The 20,997-nt window shown below is 33.8% G+C and overlaps 2 protein-coding genes and 1 long non-coding RNA gene across 4 annotated transcripts; all 3 read left to right on the top strand.

Annotated features, from left to right (window-relative positions):
• Nucleotides 1-237: 237 nt before the first annotated feature.
• Nucleotides 238-4,189, top strand: LOC115973381 (putative disease resistance protein RGA3). Of its 2 annotated transcripts, none has more exons than XR_004087704.1 (3): nt 238-3,053; nt 3,858-3,917; nt 4,056-4,074. XR_004087704.1 is itself a non-coding variant. In XM_031093643.1 (3 exons), exons 1-3 carry the CDS (start codon nt 482-484, stop codon nt 4,112-4,114), a joined length of 2,676 nt encoding a protein of 891 aa, XP_030949503.1. In that variant the 5' UTR covers nt 238-481; the 3' UTR covers nt 4,115-4,189. The 2 variants fall into 2 exon arrangements, 1 of the variants encoding a protein (XP_030949503.1); XM_031093643.1 differs by having other exon boundaries at nt 238-3,038; nt 4,056-4,189.
• Nucleotides 4,190-4,475: 286 nt separating this feature from the next.
• On the top strand, nt 4,476-9,372 carry LOC115973383. Its single transcript, XR_004087705.1, has 7 exons — nt 4,476-4,614; nt 4,711-4,780; nt 5,784-5,877; nt 6,787-6,871; nt 7,647-7,789; nt 7,909-8,043; nt 8,987-9,372. It is a non-coding gene; the product is annotated as an uncharacterized LOC115973383 (long non-coding RNA).
• A 2,228-nt stretch (nt 9,373-11,600) lies between these two features.
• Nucleotides 11,601-20,968, top strand: LOC115973382 (DNA repair protein recA homolog 2, mitochondrial-like). The gene is made up of 8 exons (XM_031093644.1): nt 11,601-11,830; nt 13,145-13,205; nt 13,372-13,589; nt 15,293-15,380; nt 17,715-17,887; nt 18,479-18,625; nt 18,739-18,873; nt 20,486-20,968. Exons 1-8 carry the CDS (start codon nt 11,735-11,737, stop codon nt 20,798-20,800), a joined length of 1,233 nt encoding a protein of 410 aa, XP_030949504.1. The 5' UTR covers nt 11,601-11,734; the 3' UTR covers nt 20,801-20,968.
• The last annotated feature ends 29 nt before the right edge of the window (nt 20,969-20,997 follow it).

Here is a 20,997-nt window from a genome sequence, read left to right as displayed (position 1 = left end):
TATAGTCATGAGAAATTATAAATAAAATATCATCAAATTATACTCTGACCATAAAGAAAAGACAAAGTAGTAAAACTTCCCAAACGGAGAGATTGTGAAGTACAATCAAAATTCACAAGTGGCCCACATAAAGAAAATCACATTTCAAGTTAGTCCGCATTTGATTTCATTTGGGTTTCATTTGTCAAAAACCAAATGACTAAAAGGCTTACCTTTTTGAAATTTGAAGGACTGATGATTTTGACCGAAAAGAAAGAAAACAATTAGAGCAGGCAAAGAAACAGTGAAGAAGAAACGTTGCACTTTCCTCTCTTATTATTGTCCTCTCTGTTCATCTCCAGTTTTCCTATGCAACAAAATATTTGTTCACACTCACACCAGTAGTAGTACCACACCACTGCAAAACCAACCAACATTCTCATTTACCAAACTCACAGCAACCGCAACTCCTCCCTTCCTCCACCTCCCAAAACAAAGAGAAATGACGGAGTTGGCATTTTCCGTTGCAGAGAAAGTTATCGAGAAGCTAGGCTCCCTTGCTTACCAAGAGATTTCCTTGACATGGAGCATTGAAAGCGATCTGAAAAAGCTTCAGGATACCATGTCCACCGTCCAAGCCGTGCTGCTGGATGCTGAGGAGAAGCAAGCAACAAACCACCAGCTGAGCGTTTGGCTGGAGCGACTCAAAGTTGTCTTTCATGATGCCATGGATGTGCTGGATGAATTCGAGTGTGAAGATCTACGGAGGCAAGTGGTGAAAAAATATGGAAGCACTGGCAGTGGCAGTGGCAGTGGCAGAAAGGTATGCTGTTTCTTTTCATCTTCGAACTCGCTTGCCTTCCGTAATAAAATGGGTCATAGAGTCAAGGGGATCAGAAAGAGGCTAGATTTGATAGCAAATGATAGAGATCAATTTCATCTTGAGATGCGACTCGATGATAATCGTATTGTGCACAGGGAGACCCACTCCTTTGTTCGTGATCGTGATGTTATTGGGAGGGCTGATGACAAGCAAAAGATCATAGATCTTTTGATGCTCCCAAATGATAATGATAACATTTCTGTGATTTCTGTCGTGGGAATCGGAGGTCTGGGCAAGACTACACTTGCTCAGTGGGTGTATAATGATGTAAGGGTAGCTAATAGCTTTGACCCCAGAATATGGGTGTGTGTATCAGAAAATTTTGACGTTTTAAAATTGGCAAAAGAATTGCTTAAATTGGCAGGTGGTGAGATTAGTGAAAGCATGAGTCTGAATGAAGTGCAAGCTAGATTACGAAGAATTTTAAATGAAAAAAGATTCTTTATCGTTTTGGATGATGTTTGGAACGAGGATCGTAACAAATGGATTGACCTTAAGAATTTGTTAATAGGAGCACAAGGAAGTAAAATTCTTGTCACTACACGTAGCCACAAAGTTGCCTTAGCGATGGCTCCTGGACCAATCCATGACATAGGAGGTCTTCCAGACGAGGATTGTTTGTCCTTGTTCAAAAGATGCGCATTCATTGAAGGGGAGCATGAACAGTATCCAAAACTAGTAGAGATTGGAAAACAAATAGTGGAAAAATGCAAAGGCGTTCCTTTGGCTGTGAAGACTTTAGGGAGCTTACTTTATTCTAAAACCGAGGTGCGTGATTGGATCTCTATAAGGGATAATGAGATATGGAAACTGGAGCAAAAGGAAAATGACATTTTACCGGCATTAAGACTGAGTTACAATAAATTGCCATCGTACTTGAAACAATGTTTTGCTTATTGCTCATTGTATCCAAAGGATTTTAGATATCGTAATCAGGATTTAATTCAGTGCTGGATGGCAAATGGGCTCCTCAAAAAGTCCAACGAAAGTACTGAAGAGATGGAAGATATTGGAGAACAATATTTAAAAGAGTTGTTATCAAGATCTTTCTTTCAAGAAGTTGAAATCTATGACACTATTCGGTGGTCATTTAAAATGCATGATCTGTTACATGATCTTTCATTATATGTTGCACAAAATGATTATTGCTTAATTGAAGACACTAATAACACCAACAAGTTTGAAAAGGCTAGACACGTTTCAATTTTGGACCGTGAATGTGGTGTTGATGCAACAGTAACTTTTTTACACAAGTTGAGTAACAACATGCGGACTATTAATTTCTCAACTGATGATCGGGGCCAAATTGATTCTATTAATATTAATGAATCTTTGGTGGAAACATGCATCTCAAGGTTTAAGCACCTGCGCTTGCTAAATTTAAGTAATTCAACGTTGGAAACGATGTCAAGCTCCATTAGTACTTTGAAGCATTTGAGATATCTCAACTTATGTGGAAATAAGATAATAAAGAAATTGCCTGACTCCATTTGCGATCTACAAAATTTGGAAACTTTGATATTACGGGCCTGTACAGCTCTGGAAGAGTTGCCAAGGGATATAAGAAAGATGGTTAGCCTCAGATATTTTGTGATAACCACAAAACAAACGCGTTTACCTGCCAACGGAGTAGAGTGCATGTCTTCGCTTCGATATTTGTCCTTTTACAACTGTCATAGACTAGAGTGTTTTAATGAAGGAATCCAACGCCTCACCACCCTTCGCTGCTTGAGCTTCGAATTTTGTGAAAGCCTGATATCTTTGCCGCAAGGTATGAAACACCTAACCGCGTTGGAATATCTGGATATTACATATTGTGAAGAACTTAACTTAATGGAAAGGGATGACTACCCGACAAGTCTTCAAACACTCCATATTGGGGGATTACCACAATTAGTGAGTTTGCCCCAAGGGCTTAAAGGATCTGCCGACACTCTACAATTTTTATCTATTTTTGATTGTAAGTACTTGGGGGTATTGCCAGAGTGGCTTCCCGATCTTAGTTCTCTTCGAAAGCTTGAGATTTGGAGATGCCAAAAATTATCGTCTCTGCCAGAAGGGATGGATCGCCTCACTGCCCTAAGAGAACTGGAGATTGTTCGTTGTCCTGAGTTAAGGAGAGATTATGAGCGAGAGGTCGGCAAAGATTGGGGCAAGATGGTCAAATTCAGTTTTGGTGAGTACTGAGTAGGTAAGGGCTAAAATCTTTCTTCCTCTTCTCTTCTACGTATGCTCTGTTTTTCTATCTTACTAACCTAAAAGTCTGAATGTTTGTGGAATTAAATCACAATAAACAACAACTAACCCAGAAATCATTTCTACTTTTCTTTTTCTTTTTTAAAAATAAAAGGGTAATACATATTATAGCAATAATATGATTTTTTTTCTACTTTTCTTTGGTTCTTAATTTAAGATAGAAACAAATTGGAAAAAAAAAAAAGTTATGAAAAGTAAAAGATAATTTGTCATTTTTTTGTTATAAAGATTTGAGTCTATGGAGAATAAAAGAGTAGACAAATTATGAACTCTATTCTTGTCTCTCTGTTTTTTTGGTTGTATTTATTGAATTAATTCACAATAAAAAAACAACTAACCAAGACGGATTTTTTGTTTTTGTTTTTTTTAAGCAAAAGGGCAATAATCATTTAAGATAGAAATAAATTGAAAAAAAAAAGTATGTTATGGAATGAAAAAGATAATTGTTTTTTGGTTTTAAAGATTGAGTCTATGGAGAATAAAAGAGTAGACAAATTATGAACTCTATTCTTGTCTTTGATGGGAGAAAATTTTAAAATCTTGTAATCTTTTCATTTCCTCTCTCTAAAAGTGAACTGAACATGGTGTTAATGAGCTTATTTGGCCTGTATTTTCTGACTAGGAGTAGATGCAATGCAAAAATATAAAGTCATATTATCAAGGATGTACGAAATCTATATTTTTGTGAAATTGGCATTATTTTAAATATATTTGATTCTTCTTGTTTCTAAATTGACAGATGATCTTGGAAGATTGTTCTCTCAGAAAAGGATGTTCCTTGTGCTTAAAATTGCCACTGGTAAGATATATTTTTTTAATTATTTAATTTTCAGTGTTCAATCTAGTGAATGATTGCATTGGATTTACATTTCTTAGTACCAGTGGATTTTCTTCAATTTATACTCATCTAATGATTCCATGCTTCAAAACATTGCAGCTTATCAATTCAGCCATAAGATGCAGCACAGAAAGTCTCAGCCTTCTCTTGTATTGTAAATAATTTTAATAATATTGTGGTGTTCATTTAGTTTTTGTAATGATTAATGGAGTGATGTGTGTTTATTTTATGATTTCAATTGTAATTCATGTGTTATCTAATTTGCACAATGTTTTAGTAACTTGAGTCGTGTGTGTTATTGATTGTTTGTCTCTGCTTCTTGGTTATTGGAGTTATTCAAATGAAATTATTTGTTGTGCTTTATCATTAATTGAAAAAAAATTGAAGTTTGAAATTATTTTCATGTGATGTAAAATAACTAATAGCATTAGAATATTTGGTAAGCCAACAATGTGAAAATTGTAATTTTATGGAAGTGGAATACTACCTAGAAGTTTGCTTCAGCCATCAATTGTTGGTTCCAAATGTCAATCTGTTTTGAACATTTGGTATTTTAAACACCCAAAGTTCTCATATCTACTGAGTGGCCTTAATGCCCAAAGAGGACTAAAGACTGAAGATTGTTCTAAATCAAGATGACAATGCCAAGGAGATATTGGTGAGTATTGTGTATAAGTTGCTTGTAAATTTAGCCTCCATTGTTTGCTGAGTTTCACACAATTTTGACTATAATTCATGCCTCTTGTTTTTGAAGTTTTGTCAGGTTTTCGTGGAAGATTCTTCTAAGGAAAAGGGATTCCTTTAGCTTAAAATTTCTTTTCCAGGTGAGATTTCAGAGTTTGAATGTAAAAAACATCCATGATGATGTGAAAGCAACAAAGAAAGACATTGAATTAGCCATTAAAGTAGCTTAGTGTCTCACCTATGTGTACTTGATTGAATTGGTCTTTCTTGTAGGTCATACATGGCTCTCTCAAAACTTGCTGTTGATTTTGGTAGAGAATCTATGTTGTCATTGCAATGGTTTTTTAGCTCACGACATGCACTTGTGATATCTACTAACTCATGAAAACTTGCTATAGCTTTGAGATTTGGAGGATTACCAAAGGTGAATATTTGATGAAGCAAAAATTTCCTGCTTGCCACATGTTTGGTGGTGAGCATATGCATAGCTTCTTCAAAAATTTCCAAACCCTTAACTATTAAATCCATAGTTATTGTAATCCTAAAAAAAAAAAACAAACTTCAATTTTTTTACTTAGTGAACACCAGAGAAGATATATGTAGTTTTGTTTGTGAAGGCTGTACTTTTTAATCTCATTTTACACTTAAAAACCTTGATTCTTCTTGGATATTAATTAGGCTAAATCCACTAAATGAACACTATTGACTTCTAGATTTAGGTACTTTTTACTTTCATTTTGAAGGCTTTGGATACTTCCTACAGGTTTTTAATTTTTGGTACTTTCTGTAGATTATTAATATAACTTTCAAGTTTCTTATCTATAATATGGTCCTCTTTCTAGGTTATTACTATCATGCTCAAGGTTTAGAAATTCCTTTGGAGCTGTGTAATGTGGGATGTGGGGAAAAAATTAACATTATTTATGTCTTTCAAGGCTTGGGTTTTCATTGTTGACACTTGATACGCTTATGAGTACTCAACTCATATGTGTTTCTTGATGAAAATTTGGAATTACAGCCTATCAGTATATATAAAGAGTTTTATATTTTACTAATGATCCTTTGTTTATTGGTTTGATCTCAATTTTAGGTTAGTCTGGAATCATTATAGCTTTGGTAAAAGGTTTACTCTGCACTGTACAGGATAGAATCTATGAACTTTATGGGCGAGAGGCATCTGGAAAAACAACACTTAGCCCTTCACGTCATCAAGGAAGTTCAAATCAAAAGTTCTGAGGTATGTCCTAATTTTATCCTCTTAAACTTTTTGATCAGAAGTGTTTAAGGTATAATTGGAATTAGCTTGGTTTACTTAGGTAAACAAGGAACTTCTTTCTAACCTGTTATTGTGAAATCTGATAGTCAATTTACATAGATGCCAAAGCCCTTGATTGTTCTAATATATAGATTTCACAATAATCAAAGCTAATTATAGATCCTTTTGCAAAACTTTCATGCCTATTTTAGCTATTATCATTTTGTCAAAGGCTGTTGAACCTTAAGCACATCCCTCTCTCATGTCTCTCTTCCCATGTGAGAGTTCCATGACCAATGGATTTGTCATATTTAGTTTTGCACAATTTATAACTTTTATTTGTATTCTTCATTTATGGTGGCACTTTTAAAAGAAAAAAGAGAAAGATGACGCTCCTGTTTTTTATTTGAAGAAAGTTTGAGAACTGCTATAATAATATTGTAAGTCATTACATCTTATATGCTATGAGGTGTAAAGGCTCGACCAACAGTTCCCATGAAAAGAAGGAAGTATCAGAAGATTTTGAAAACATTTACTTGAACAATAAGTAGTTAAATTTACATTTTATTGTGCTTAAATTGGTGGTTTGAGCAATAGCTTTTCATAGAGATATCCCATTGGTTTTGGAAATTGTCAGTTGTTTAGCCTTTTAAGATTATCTTATCAGCTATGTTCAGCGTAGCTTTTGTTAAGGCTAATATTTTGGTTAGACCACTCTTTTGGTGAACTTTTTATTCTAAATTTCTTACTTTTCTAGTTGTTCATAAGATATTTTTATAATGGAATTGTTGTTAGTCCATTGTTTGATATCCTGATAGTATCTTAGATGAAGCCCTTTTTGCAATTAATCGTGACACACTAGATATGACTGTCTCCGATCTTATGCTCAAGAATGCAGGATCGAGCCATATCACATTGTTTGATGTTGCTTTGTCATGGAAAGGAGCTCCTACTATCTTTTAGTTCTTGCTGTAAGGTTTTTCCAGATACTCACTTTTTCTATATAAATGTTTTCTATTTATTTTACAACTATTAAGCTAAAATTATAAATACTTTGTACATAGCAACATGTAATAGTGAATATTAAAACCGCTTGCATCACCATAGCAGTGATTGCAATTTAGAATTAGGCATCTAGTGAATATAGATAGCAGCATAGATATTTGCTGGTGTTGTTTGTCAATGATGGAGAATCTTGCTACCAATTTAGTCCATAGATGTTAATGACAGTAAATTTGAAAAAATGAGTACTAATGAACCTTGTGTGTATACTATAAGCACAAATTTGTAAGATCACACTTAGTGATTGGCATGTTAGGATTTTCCATTTTCTTTTTCTTTTTCTTTATTCTTTTTCCCCTTTCTTGGGTGTACATTAGATTTAATACGATTGTTGTTGCCTTGGAGTAATGTTTTTGGTTTTGAGTCCAGAATATTTGCACTTTAAATGGTTTTGGTATTAGTTGTTCAAGTTTCATTAACCCATTCACTAGAATTGCAACTGTAGAGTTGTCATTGTCATCATCATTTTCTGCCACTTAAAGACAATTTACCCAACAACTATAGGTGGCCAAATCTCCATATGCTAACCTATATTGATCGAATTTGCAGTTTGTTTCATCATTGGAGCCTATATTATTACAACTTACTCAATGTAGACCAGAAAAGAGTGTTAAGTTATTTGCACTCTGTTATTTTCTTTCTCAATATTCTTATGCTTTAATACCATCTTGCATGTTTGGAATTTTCAGGTAGTTGCCCTTCTCCTCCAATGTGAACTTAGATCATATGATAGGTGGCACCTTCCAAGATGTAAATCATGAATAATAACACAAGAACTTACAAGAACTCATTCCTCATTCTACCAATCTCATTCATAAATTTTCTTCACTAGGTTGAAGACAATATATCTAGTCATTTTTAACCTCCTTGTTTATATGTTATAAACTGTATTTTATCAGTTGTAGCATTGAAGAAATCCATTTACCTGCCCATATTACCTTTTATTTCCAGGTCCAATCACGTCCAAAATCATGGCAACGTTTTGGACATATGGATGAGGTCACTTGTGGTGAGAATGCCTTGAAATTCTATGCAGTTGTATGACTGAGGATGATAAGAACATGACTACTCCAGATTGAGGATAAGGTCAACCTTCTGTCACTTTTGATAATAAGGAGCATTAATAAGCTTGCAAGGTTCTTAGAGAAATATTATTTTTTAAAAGTCATGCTACCAGTCACTTTAGGAGTAAACATTTAACTTTTTGAATAATTGTTCGCCTCACTTCTACCTCACCTTTTCATGGAGATAGTTCTATGTGCATTGTATTCTATTAGTTGTACTCTCATTGCGTGTATAAGGAAATTTGAGAAAACTTCACAACTAAGTATCTACAACTTAAAATAATGAACCAAATTTTTGGTTGCTACCCTCTTTCCTATTGATCTTTCTTGAGAAAGTTACAGTTTCAATCATAAAGGGCCATATTTCTATTAGATTAGTGGTATCCTTGAAATATATTGTCTCATTTATATCTATACAGACTTTATATTTTGTCATATAATGAGAAGGGCATCCACTTTTCTTGGTGGATTTGTGCATATGGGGTTTCAGGTGCATGGTGTCACTTTGAGATTGATGGTATCAATGTCTCAATTTTTTCTGGTCTTCTTAACAACATGAAAATAGATCATAAACTGAGTGGCAAGATTAAGACAAAAGGTAGCTAAGGGAAAAAAAAAAAGATTCATGTAGCAATTGGAGCATAAATATAAATGAGACATTCCATAGCTAGCAGCGCACACAAACTGACAGTGCCAATATAGCCAAGTATTTGGGTAAGATGATTGAGCACTTTAAATCTCCCTAGATGCTTTTCCTTGAAAATTATGTTAAAATACTGAGAAGGCTATTGTTTTTGTTGAAAATAATTTGATCTTTGCATAAATTTTGGTTGTGGAAGCTCTTGAATAAATTATAGATGGATAAATAAATTTTTTCATGGACAAGAAAAGTGATTGAAATCTTGTGTGTCTAATATTAATTATGGATTTTCATACTTTCATAAATTTTGTTCCATTTTATTTAGGTAACTGCTCTTGGGGTATGCATGCAAGTTGGTTGAAAAATAATCTTACACATTCAATAAAAAGGTTGAATGGAGGGATACAATTAGGCGAAGGCTTTGGCTACAACTCTGAGGTCTTGGATTTGGCTTGTTAACATGGAGTCATCATCAAATAAGAAAGAAACTACCTCTTATATCCAATGACAAACATGAAGTCAAATGGTATATGTTTGAAAATGATAGAATCCTTGATAAGTTAGCCATGATCTTAAGAAGGAAGTTGTTTGATAGAGAGAGAATCATATTAGATTCTTGAATGGTTGAGTTATAATCAAATATGTTAGATGTAAAATTACCTAGCTACTTTACAACACCTAAAGTGAGCTGAAGGATCTTTGAACTTGAGATTTCAAAAGTGTCTTTCTCTTCATGCATTGCTCCTAATATGAATTAACCAATTGACAACTGAAACATTTAAAGTTGTTTTAATTGAAAAAGCCTTTTCATTATTTCAGAAGACAAACATCACAGCTCTTATGTGGTTGGGTTTCATTGGTTTGTCTTGGGTTAGGTCAACGGGTTGGAAAAATTTTGTCTAGTCAAATTAAAAAAATTAGATTTTCATTTAACTATTTAGGCTTATAATTCAGTACAAAATTGCATTTTATATAATTGTACAAAATATTCAAAGTCTCAAAATACCAAAATAAATTAAACTAGATATCAAAATCCAAAATAAATTAAATGAAAAAACTTAAAATTATGAATTGGGTCACTTGCTGTGAAAATTTTGCTAATCGAAAGTTGTCTCATCAAGCTTAAAATAATAATAATAATAATTAATTCTCATTTTAGTTTGTGAATCCATGAAAATCCAAAATAAGGTTTGGGTTAGGTTGAATTGGGTGAGCTTCATCATATTTGATGAGTTGAATGCAAACCTCTAATTACCATAATCACAAAAAATGTATACTTGTGCCGGTTATTATAAATTTATTTATAACTAACACCAAAAATAGTAAAATACTCCAGGCAAGTGAGTTAACGTCACCAAGAATTTAAGGTATAACAAACAAATCGAACCCATAATGCCGTTCATCTTGGGCTTTGGGCTAGGAACTTGGATTGATGAACACAACCAAGGACTAAAGAAGAGCACAAAAAAGTATGAACACAAACTTTGCAACAACTTGTGCATGTTTTAAGTAGTGATTGAATTACTTTTCACCAAGTACTAGTGCTGGTCCTATGTGTAAGAGATGTAATTGAATCACAAATTGACAAATGTGCAAGTTATGGCAAAGTGTATGGTCATAAAGAAAACCTAATAGGTGTAGGATCACAATGATGACAACAACTTAAAATTCCACAAAACAAAAATAATTGCAATGATGGCAACAACTTAGTATTTTGCAATTTATTACAATTTTGGCAATAAATAACAATTTTGTGTAAAATAGGCTCTTGATTCTCGATCGATCAACAAGTGTGTTAAGAGGTGTTAAGCTGTGTCAAAAATGCAACTTCTCTTTCCTTAAGCTAAACTTAGGTCTTCGTGTTGAACTGAAAAATGCACATTACAACTTATCAAGATTTACAATTTGTCAATTTACAAACACTTAACCTATAGAACCGAACAATCTCATCTTTTTTTGACAATCTGTAAACCATAGTATATTAGATGCAGTGACAACATAATCCTGCAATTGATATCAGTCGAGAACAAGTGAACACCAAGTACCAACCACTATAATTAGGCAAGAACTATTATCAACACTGATACTATTTTGCTATACTCTTATCAAATAAAAATAATTTTTCAATCTACCCTTTACTTACAAGTAATAATGACAAAAACATTGCACCAAAGGATATCATTAGACTTAGTCTAGCATGTTCCATTGTCTAGATTTCATGTGATACATCAAGTTAGGTCGCAACAATGTGATTGTTGTAAATACCAAAATAGCTGAAATGTTGGGATAGTTAGCCTTTATTTATTTATTATTATTTTAGGATAGTTTGATTGATACAACAAAGGGGAATTTGAACTTTATATGTTTTCATTTGAAATACAATGAGGTGTTAGACTGCCAATTGATGTACATGACTCTTGGTAGAATAGCTAAGTTATTAGAGATACACATTTACAACCTTTTAAAATTATATATAGATCCACTTTAAAAAGAAAAAAGAAAAAAAGAAAAACTATTTAGACCAGTTGTTCAATATACAATTGCAATGTTCATAATTAAGCATAATATTCCAATTAAGTCTTTGATCCTAAATAATAAAACTAACAAATTAAAAAATATAATTTTTAAATGATTGATAGTGTGGATTAGGTTGGTTTACTTGAGTTGATAATTTCGCCAAGTCAAACTCAACCCGACCTAAGCTTAGAATAAAAATATTAATAAAATCCAACCTAATCTAACCCAACTCAACCCAAGACGCAGATTTGTTAGGTTAGATTAGTGGGTTGAAACATACTTGTGCATTTGTGCTGATTATAAATTTATAATTAGGACAAAAAAGGCATAAGAAATAGATCAAACCATATGGCCCGTTCATCTTGGGCTTGGGCCAATGAACACTAGCAAGGACCGAAGAAGAACATGAAGAAAACCCATGAACATCACAACAATGACGCCGGCAAACAGAAATACAAAACACAAACAGTGAAATTATCAGAAAACTGAAATGGGTTTCTCACTTTCTCTACCTTAAACCCCGAAGCCGAAATCTTCACAGGAATTCCTTACAAAAATGGGTATCTTTACACCTTCACTAATGAACCATCTTTGTCTCAATGCCTTCAGCAGAAGACCTCGCCTTTCCACTCTACTCTTCTCTCTCCACCAGGTATCTCTCTCTCTCTCTCTCTCTTCAATTTTATTTCACGGTTTTTTGTGGTAAACTTGCTGGGACATTGTGATTTTCTTGGTTTCTGTAGCTGCAGAAGTTTTGGGTGTTGTTTTATTTCAAATTTCAATGCCTTTGTGTTATATCTTAATTTTTCTGAACTGGGTTCCTAGATTTTGCAAAGTTTCCTGCTTTTTTGTTTCTGGGTATTTTGCACTGATTCCAATGCATGCTTTTATGAATATGAAATTGAAAAGATTTAAATAATATATAGAGCTTTTGCTTTTTCTTTGCTTAATGTATATGTGAATGAAGAAACAAAGGCCCATGTATAAATTGCAAAGAGGAAGAGAAGAGAAACTATAAATTGCGAAGGGAAGCCAGAGTTTTGCTGTTGTTGATTGAAACTAAAGAGGGAATAAGGGATTTTATTGCTGGAATGCTGGAGCTTGTGATGGTATAATGGAAAGAAGAAAGATAGGAAGAATTTGTGAAATTGATATGTGGAAAGAGGCTAGGTCTTGGAATTGCATAAACATGAGGAGTTGAGTAGGTCAGAGAGAAAATAAATAATGATCTCAACAATGTGTCTCAGATTTTTGTTTGAAAAAGACGATGAGGGTGGCACAAACCTACTTGACAGCCAGCAATATGATCCTAATAAAAGGAGAGAGCTGCATCACGGAGGAGGAATCCTTGTTTTGTGGCTTTCACTGGTCATAAATTATTGCTTGAGGTAGAGGTGTTTGGTTCTTTAATTTGTTTTCAAAGCCTCTTTCACTTTAGGTCTTGAATCATTTGGTGAAGTTTGGGAAGGAGAAAGACTATAGGGCTAGAGGTGCATGGCATGTATGTTAGTTTGATAGGAGGTACACTGCTCAAGAATCTCTCCCTCTCTTTTATTTATTTATTTTTAACTTTTTATGCACTGAAGGAACATCCTTAATAGTTGTCAGATAGCATTTCTATGCCTTTTAGGCTGCTCGTTGATCTTTATTATGACTAAGATGATTGCTGAAGAGCTCTTTTTCTGTCTTTAACTTCCTTCAAGATTTTCAGGATCTATAGTGTTGTTGTTGTAGTTATGGTAAATACCACTATAGGCAACACCTGTACTACCGTCAATGTATGTGTGCCTTCTCATGGTCTTTCTTGTTCTCAAGTCAATTGATTAATTCTTTATTTCTTCATTTCCACATATTAATTGTTTGATTCCTTCTGTTCTCAATTTTATATATTTTATTTAAATTCTAGATGAGTATTGCAATATTGCCTTCCTTGTTATCCTATAACCAATTTTCTTTTTCCTTCCAGAGTGGAAGAAGAGACGAGGTAACCTCTATTGCCATGAACATTTGCCATCTTTCCACTGTAGGTAGAGAGCAGCTCATGATGCAATTTTATGTATATTTTGGTCATTTTTCAGACAAAACTTTCCTACTACTAATGCCATTTTTAAAATTATTTTCTTCTTGAAATTCGTAAATGTATATGATTGGTCTGCTCTAATTTGTAAATTCTAATGATATTCATTTTTTCAGCTGAAGTTTCAGAATTTGAATGTGACGAACTCCTTGATGATATCAAAGCAACAAAGAAAGACACTGCATTACGTCTAGCTCTCTCAAGACTTGCTAGTGATTTTGGTAGAGAATCTATGTTGTCATTACAACGGTTTTTTAGCTCACGACGTGCACCTGTGATATCTACTGGCTCATTGAAGCTTGATATAGCTCTTGGGGTTGGAGGATTACCGAAGGTGATTATTTGAAAACGAAAAGCAAAATTTTTCTCGTCACATATTCTGTGTGAGCATATGCATAAGTGTACACCCCACATATATGCTAGAGACAGGCAGTTACCTGGTGCATTATACCAAAAGAGATGTGTGGGACATACGTGTATGACCCTGTACGGTCAGCTATCCTAATATTGTTTTTTGATACAGTTAGCTAGGTTAGTTGACCATAGCAATTATTCCTTTGTAGTTTCTGCTACCTAGATCTTCACTATGTTAATTTTCAATATGAATTAAAAAATATTGGCGCAGAGCATACATGTTATAATTACCTTTTATTACATATCTGACTATACATACTCTAATGTTGTTGGGTATTAGGCTCATCGAATTAAGAATGGTGGTTTTGTTTAATTTTTCTGCGAAATGGAATTTTAAACCCTTAAGTATTAATTCCATAGTTGTTATGAACCAAAAAGATGGATTTTAGGGATGTGAATGCTCTATGTTAGAGATTAAGTCTTTTTTTTTTTACACTCTCCTTGATTGGAGTGTGGTCTTTTGTCATTTTTCTTGTTCTTCCCTTCCTGTTTACTTGATCGTTGTAATCTTGGTTCTTGATTTGTGCCCCCATTGTACATTCCCAAAGTACTCGGGTTGGCTGTTTTTCTTTGTTTAATAAAATTTTCGTTAATTATCAAAAAAAAAGAAAAAGAAAAATGGATTTTAGTTATTTGTGCAAAGTGAACACTAGAGAGAGATTTTATAGTCTTTGGTGTGAAGCCTATTTTTTTTAGTGGGATCTCACTTCATGGTTAGACCTGGATTGTGCTTTGACATGGTTTAGGCTAAATCCACTAAACAATCACCCCCCACCCCACCCCCCCCCCCCCCACACGCACACACCAAAAAAAGAGTGTGTTTTCTGTTGTTGATGCCCAAACTTGGGATTTCATCTTATGCTTAAACATATCATCTAGGACACAAGTTGGAAACTATGATGGAATACATCATAGTCCCTTTAATTTTACTTATCTAAAAAAGAAACAGTATTCTCTGTCAGTCATTAGCATTATGTTCAAGAAATGAACTCTTTTGGCTTCTAGATTTAGGTTTTGGGTACATACTATAGTTCTGTTATGCATCTCCATATAGGTTCTTAACATTGTGCTCAAATTTTAGGAATTCATTAGTAGCTTTTTGAGGTGGGATGTGGAGTAAAAAATAGTGTTGCATTCATGTTTGACCATTTTATTTTGAGTCTCTTTACTATTAATTCATTATAGCCAAGAGCCTTGTAGCTCAATTGGTTGGCATCTCCTGGTGTCTCCAAGAAATCCAGGTTTCAAATCCCTCCTCCCCTATTGTAATTATTAAAGTATCAAAAAAAAATATATTAATTCATTATATAAAGAGGGGTTACTTATCAAAAATAAAATAAAATTATATATATATATATATATATATATATATATAAAGAGGGGTCTTTGTATGCCATGATTATGATTCTCAACTGATGAATGTTGTTTCATGAAAATTTGGAACTGCAGTTTGTGAACATATAAAAACTAAAAGAGCTTAAAAACGTACTACTTATGTTATGAATCAGTTACTTCTTGATGAATGTATGTTAATGATTTTGATCTCAAAGTTTATGTTTAGCTACAAAGAAATGGAGTAGTGTCATTACTAATGTGGTTAGAGATTTACTCTATACTTTGCAGGGAAGAATTGTTGAAATTTATGGGCGAGAGGCATCTGGAAAAACAACACTTGCCCTTCATATCATCAAGGAAGCTCAAAAGCTTGGAGGTGCGTACTTATTTTTTCATCTTCCACTTTGTGATTGATGTTTTAGGTATGACTTGAATTAGTTTGGTTTGCCAAGGAAAACAAGAGACTTATTTTTAACCCATCATTGTGAATGAAATCCAATCAGTTAGTTTACATAGATCCCCTAACCCTTGATTTTTCTTATTTACAGTAATTACATTAATCAAAGCTAATTATAGATCCTTCTGCAAACTTTCATGCATATTTAAGTAATTATCGTTCTATCAAGGGATGTTGGACCTTAATGAGTAGATTATTATTTCATCACTTATGTTTAGCATAATTACTTGGGATCTGAATGATTGGGAGTTGGATTTAGTGGTGAATTTACTTCATATCTTGGAATCCAATATCCCTTCAGCTGAAAATGGGGATTGCATGAAATGGAAGTTGAAGAAGAATGGGGATTTTGATATCTGTTTACTTTATATTGAGTTGCAAGGTCCCCTCTCCATTGTCTTTCCCTGGAAAGGTATTTGGAAAGTTAAGGCCCCTCATTGAGTTCCTTTTTTTTGTTTGGGCTGTGGCTTGGGATAAGATAGTCACGGGTGACAATTTGAAAATTAGGGGTTTCGCTTTTGTTGACTGGTGTGTTATATGCAATTTTTGTGAGGGGATTGTGGATCATTTACAGCTTCATTGTGAGAAGGCTCATAGGTTGTGGTGTTTTGTTTTTTCGATCCTTTGGGAATCCGTGGGTTTTACCAAAAATGGTACTTGATCTTCTTTTGGTTGGTGGAATTGGTTGGGGAAGCACTCGTCAAACATTTGGAATTTAGTTCTGTTGTGGTTGATGTGGTGTACATGGAGGGAGCGTAACAGGTGGATGTTTGAGGATGTGGATAGTTCGGATGACCAGTTGCTTGCTTCTTTCAGTGGTTCTCTGTTTGATTGGTCACAACTCACAGGCTTGGAACCTAACATCTAGTGAATCCCTCCCATTGTTTATTAGTTCTCTTTCTCTTTTGTATTTAAGTTTTCTTTTTTGCTTATTTTACTTTCTTTCTTTGTAATTTTTGACTATTTTGTGCTCCTTTGCACAAAGTGGCTTTATTTATTCAGATCTTTATTATTTATTAAAAAAATAATTCCGTCGAGGCTAATTTTTCAAAATGACCACCCTTTTGGTGAACTATTTTTTTGGAAATTTCCCACTTTTCTGGCTACTGATCAGAAATATATTTATAATTCAATTGCTGTTAATCTGTATTTTAGATGACTAATATCTTATCATACCTGATAATCTCTTAAATGAAGCCCATCTTGCAATTAATCCTCATATGCGAGATACAACTGCATCCAAAATTTCTGCTCAAGAATGCAAGACTAAGCCATTTCACGTTGCTTGATGCTTTTTGGTAGTGAATAGGAGTCCCTATTGCTTTGTTCTTTCTGTATGGTTTCTCTGTATAGTCACTATTTTCATTATGAACGGTCCTATTACAGCTATTAATTGACTGTTATCAATGCTTTGTACATAGCAACATGTAATTGTGAATATTAAAACTGCTAGCATCACCAGAACAGTGCTAACATGAACAACCTTATGGTGATCTACTGGTGCTGTCTTGTCAGTGATGATGGTCATGACAGTGAGCTTGACAAAATGATCACTAGTGAATTCTGTGTTTATAGGCACAAATTTGTAAGATCACACCAAGTTCTCAGCATGTTAGGATTGCCTTTTTCTACTTTTGGGTGTACATTAGATTTAATATGGCAGTTGTTGCCCTGGAGTGCTTTTGGTTGTAAGTCAAGAATATCTGAGCTTTAAATGTGTGCTTCTGTCTTGCTATATAAATGCATTGTAGTTCTTCCAGGTAGTTGCTTCATTGTTTTTTTGTTTTTTGATAAGTAGTTGCTTCATTGTTTCCTAAGTTTCCTTTGAATGCGAACAAAAAAATCTAAACAGTTCCCTTTTTCAAAAGATTTTTTTTGGTGTGTGAAAATATATACCCCTGCAAGGATCTGAGATCACATATTTGGTTGTGTGCTGCTTATTGACATAAGTTTGACATGAGTAAAAAAGTAAGCAGTTCTTTTTTAATCATTGATGATGGCATATTACAAACATGTAAGGAAGGCAGACATCTTAGTGCTTCACTGAGTAATTGGTTGTTTATTTTGGCAGCATGGATTACTATTATTTTTTAAATGGACTAGTTGGTTTACTTGTCCTTTAATAGATTTAGCCTTAATTAATTACATTTGTTATATGACATCTTCCTTCTACCCAATTTATTATTGTTCTTTATCTTGCTTTTTTTAAAAGATCAATGCTTTCTTTGCCTCATAGAATTGTCCTTTTGGCAGGGTATTGTGCATATCTTGATGTAGAAAATGCGATGGACCCTTCACTTGTAGAATCGATGGGTATAAACACAGAAAATCTTCTTATCTCCCGTCCAAGTTCTGCTGAAAATTTGCTATGTGTGGTTAACACTCTGACCAGAAGTGGAGCTGTAGATATTATTGTGGTTGATAGTGTAAGTGATTAATTCTCATACACGATTCTGGTGTTATCCATAAATCTTCCTCTGGGGGAGTAAAAGGGGGTGCCTTGCCTTGGTTTTTTTTTTTTTTTTGGCTCACACCCACAGGTGGGTGTTGTTCAACTGTGGTGCTTTGGCCAGTCTTTACCAGTTTGTTTTCAGTAAAGTCGTTCTCCTCATGGATGATGTATTCTAGTTTGTACAGAAAAATAAAATGTGGGACATTTTGTGAAGCTGTTATTATTATTGTTAATATCATCATAATCTTTATCAATTAAAGAAAATACACCAATAGTTCTAGGTGGCAATATCTCCATCAGTTAACCTAAATTATATGGGTTATGCAGTTTTTGTTTTATGGTCATTGGAGCCTAAATTATATGGGTTATGCAGTTTTTGTTTTATGGTCATTGGAGCCTTATTATTGCAACCTACTCTTTATATTTCCAAAAAAAAAAAACTTTTTCCTTGGGTTATTTTTTTGTTATTGTAGATGACTAGAGATCAGTCAATTGGACTCATTGTTTTATTTTCTTTATCAGTATTATCATGCTCTAATAATGTCCTGCATGTTGGCCTTTTCAGGTAGCTGCCCTTGTCCCCCAATGTGAACTTGATCATATGATTGGTAGCACCTTTCAAGATATGCAATCCCGGATAATGACCCAAGCACTTAGAAAAATCAATTACTCATTATGTCAATCTCAAACTCTTATTGTTTTCCTTAATCAGGTTGAAGACGATATATTTGGTCATTTTTAACCTCTTTGTTTATATGTTATTATTTTATCAGTTGTAGTGATGATGAAATCCATTTACCTTCTCGTATTACCTTTTATTTCCAGGTTCGATCAAGTCCAAAATCAGGGCAAGGTTTTGGACTTGTGGATGAGGTCACCTGTGGCGGAAATGCCTTGAAATTCTATGCAGCTGTACGAATGAAGATGATAAGGACAGGATTACTCAAGGCTGAGGAAAAGGTTTATCTTTTGTGACTTTTGATAATAAGAAGCATTAATGAGCAATAGTGTTTTTGTTATTGCTTGCAGATATTATTTGATTATATTTTTCAAAATCTCATGCTACCAACCTTTTTAGGAGTTTGGATTTAGCTTTTTGAATAAATATCTGCATCTCCTCTACCTCATATTTTTGGGAAAATTACACATTACCATCTTAAAACTATACCCTCGATTATACTTTTCATTGAAAACTTTTCGAATGCACGTTTTACACCCTAAATTATAATCTTTGTTCACTTTGCACATTGACATCAAGTTTGCTATTAATTTAGAGAAATTACATTTTACCACCTTATACTATACTCTTGATTACACTTTGCACCCTAAACTTTGAATTTCCATCCAAGTTAACATTAAATTAATGTCGGGGTGCAAAGTGTAACAAGGGTTATTGTTTAGGGTGCAAAATGTGCATTTGAAAAGTTTAGGATGAAAAGTGTAATATGGGGTATAGTTTAGGGTGGTAAAGTGTAATTTCCCCCATATTTTTTTATCATACTCAGAGGAAAGCGATTAATGCACAGGTAAGAAAGAGTGAGTTAATTTAAGTTGAGGGAACAAAAAATGGTAGATGAGGACAAAAAATAATATTAGTAGTAGTTGTATTAGTAGTAAAAAAAGACATGTCAATTAAGGAAGTTACAATGATTATGACTTTGAATAGCATAAAATGGAGGAAAAGAATACATGTAGCCGACCCTAATTAATTTGTTGTGGATCTATAGCCCACCCTAAAAGATTTGGGACTAAGGCTTTGTTGTTGTAACATTGTTGTTCACCTAAATAAATAAATAAAAATGGTGGCTTCCCTCTTCCTATTAATCTTTCTAGAGAAAGTTAGTATTAATAATAACTGGCTTTATTGGGTACTTTGGCATTAAATTGTATTTATGTGTCTGTATAGACTTTCTATTATACCAAATAATGACAAGGGCACCCCCCCTCACTCTCTTTTGGAGTTATGGATCTGTGTTTCAAGTATATGGTGTCGGTTTTTGATTGATGGTGTCATTGTCTCAAATTTTGTTGTCTTCAAAGTAACAACATAAAGTCAGATCTTAAGTTGAGTGGAAAGATAAAGGAAAATGTTAAATAAATAAATAAATAAATAAATAAATAAATAAAGATTAATTTATCAATTGAAGGATATATATAACCGCAACATTCCACTGTCAGCAGCTTGTGCAGATTGACACTTGCAGTAGAGTCAAGTATTCTGGTCAGATGAATAAGCAGTAGATGTTCTACCTAGATCTATTTTCTTGAAAAATGTGTCAAAATACTGAGAAAGCTGTTGTTTTGTGAACAATAATTTTATCTTGGCTTAAAATTTGATGGTGGAAGGTCCTAAATTTGATGGGTGAATAAAGGAATTAAATTAGCCATGGACAAGAAAGGTGGTTGCAGCCTATTGCATCTAGGATTATGTAGGGATTTTCATTTTTTTTCTGCTCTTTCTTTTTACTATTGTGAGCATTTTTCTTTTGATTTATTGTGTTTACTTGATCATATTTTACTTGTTTTTGTTTATATTTTTTATTAGTATTTTTAATAATAACTTACGTTCCAGGTAACTGGCCTTGGGGTTTGCGTCCAAGTGGTGAAAAACAATCTGGCGCCTTCAATGAAAAAGGCCGAATTGGGGATACAATTTGGGAGAGGCTTTTGCTGTGAAGCTGAGGTATTGGAGTTAGCTTGTGAACATGGAGTCATTGTCAAAGAAGGAAGCAACTACCTAATAGATGGGAAACTTTTCAGTGGTAAACATGAAGCTGAGCACTTTCTAGTCGAAAATGATGGAATTCTCAATAAGATAGTCTTGATATTAAGGAGACTGTTGTTTGAAAAGAGAAAAGAGCATCACGTTAGATCCTTGAATGGATGAGTTTTACTCAGATATAGTAGTTAGATGTCAAAGGACCCAGCCACTTTTCTAACCTGTAGGATCCTAGAACTTGAGATTACAACAGTGTCTTCCTCTTCAGGTACAAGTATTGCTCTTGATGTGAATTAAGCATTCGACAACAACACTAATTGAATTGATTTAATCTGCAGTTCCCTTCTGTTATTTCAGAAGAAAGA

This window comes from Quercus lobata, unplaced genomic scaffold, assembly GCF_001633185.2.
Source record: "Quercus lobata isolate SW786 unplaced genomic scaffold, ValleyOak3.0 Primary Assembly Scq3eQI_140, whole genome shotgun sequence".
NCBI classification, from domain to species: Eukaryota; Viridiplantae; Streptophyta; class Magnoliopsida; order Fagales; family Fagaceae; genus Quercus; species Quercus lobata.
This window is presented reverse-complemented; position numbering and strand designations above follow the sequence as displayed.

Excerpts from the sequence above, each read along its gene's own strand:
- LOC115973382 (XM_031093644.1), top strand. The coding sequence starts at position 11,735 with ATGGGTATCTTTACACCTTCACTAATGAACCATCTTTGTCTCAATGCC. Across the intron at positions 11,831-13,144 it reads TACTCTTCTCTCTCCACCAG|AGTGGAAGAAGAGACGAGGT; the intron begins GTATCTCTCTCT and ends TTTTCCTTCCAG. Across the intron at positions 18,626-18,738 it reads TTATTGTTTTCCTTAATCAG|GTTCGATCAAGTCCAAAATC; the intron begins GTTGAAGACGAT and ends TTTTATTTCCAG.
- LOC115973381 (XM_031093643.1), top strand. The coding sequence starts at position 482 with ATGACGGAGTTGGCATTTTCCGTTGCAGAGAAAGTTATCGAGAAGCTA. Across the intron at positions 3,039-3,857 it reads GATGGTCAAATTCAGTTTTG|ATGATCTTGGAAGATTGTTC; the intron begins GTGAGTACTGAG and ends CTAAATTGACAG. Across the intron at positions 3,918-4,055 it reads TGTGCTTAAAATTGCCACTG|CTTATCAATTCAGCCATAAG; the intron begins GTAAGATATATT and ends AAAACATTGCAG.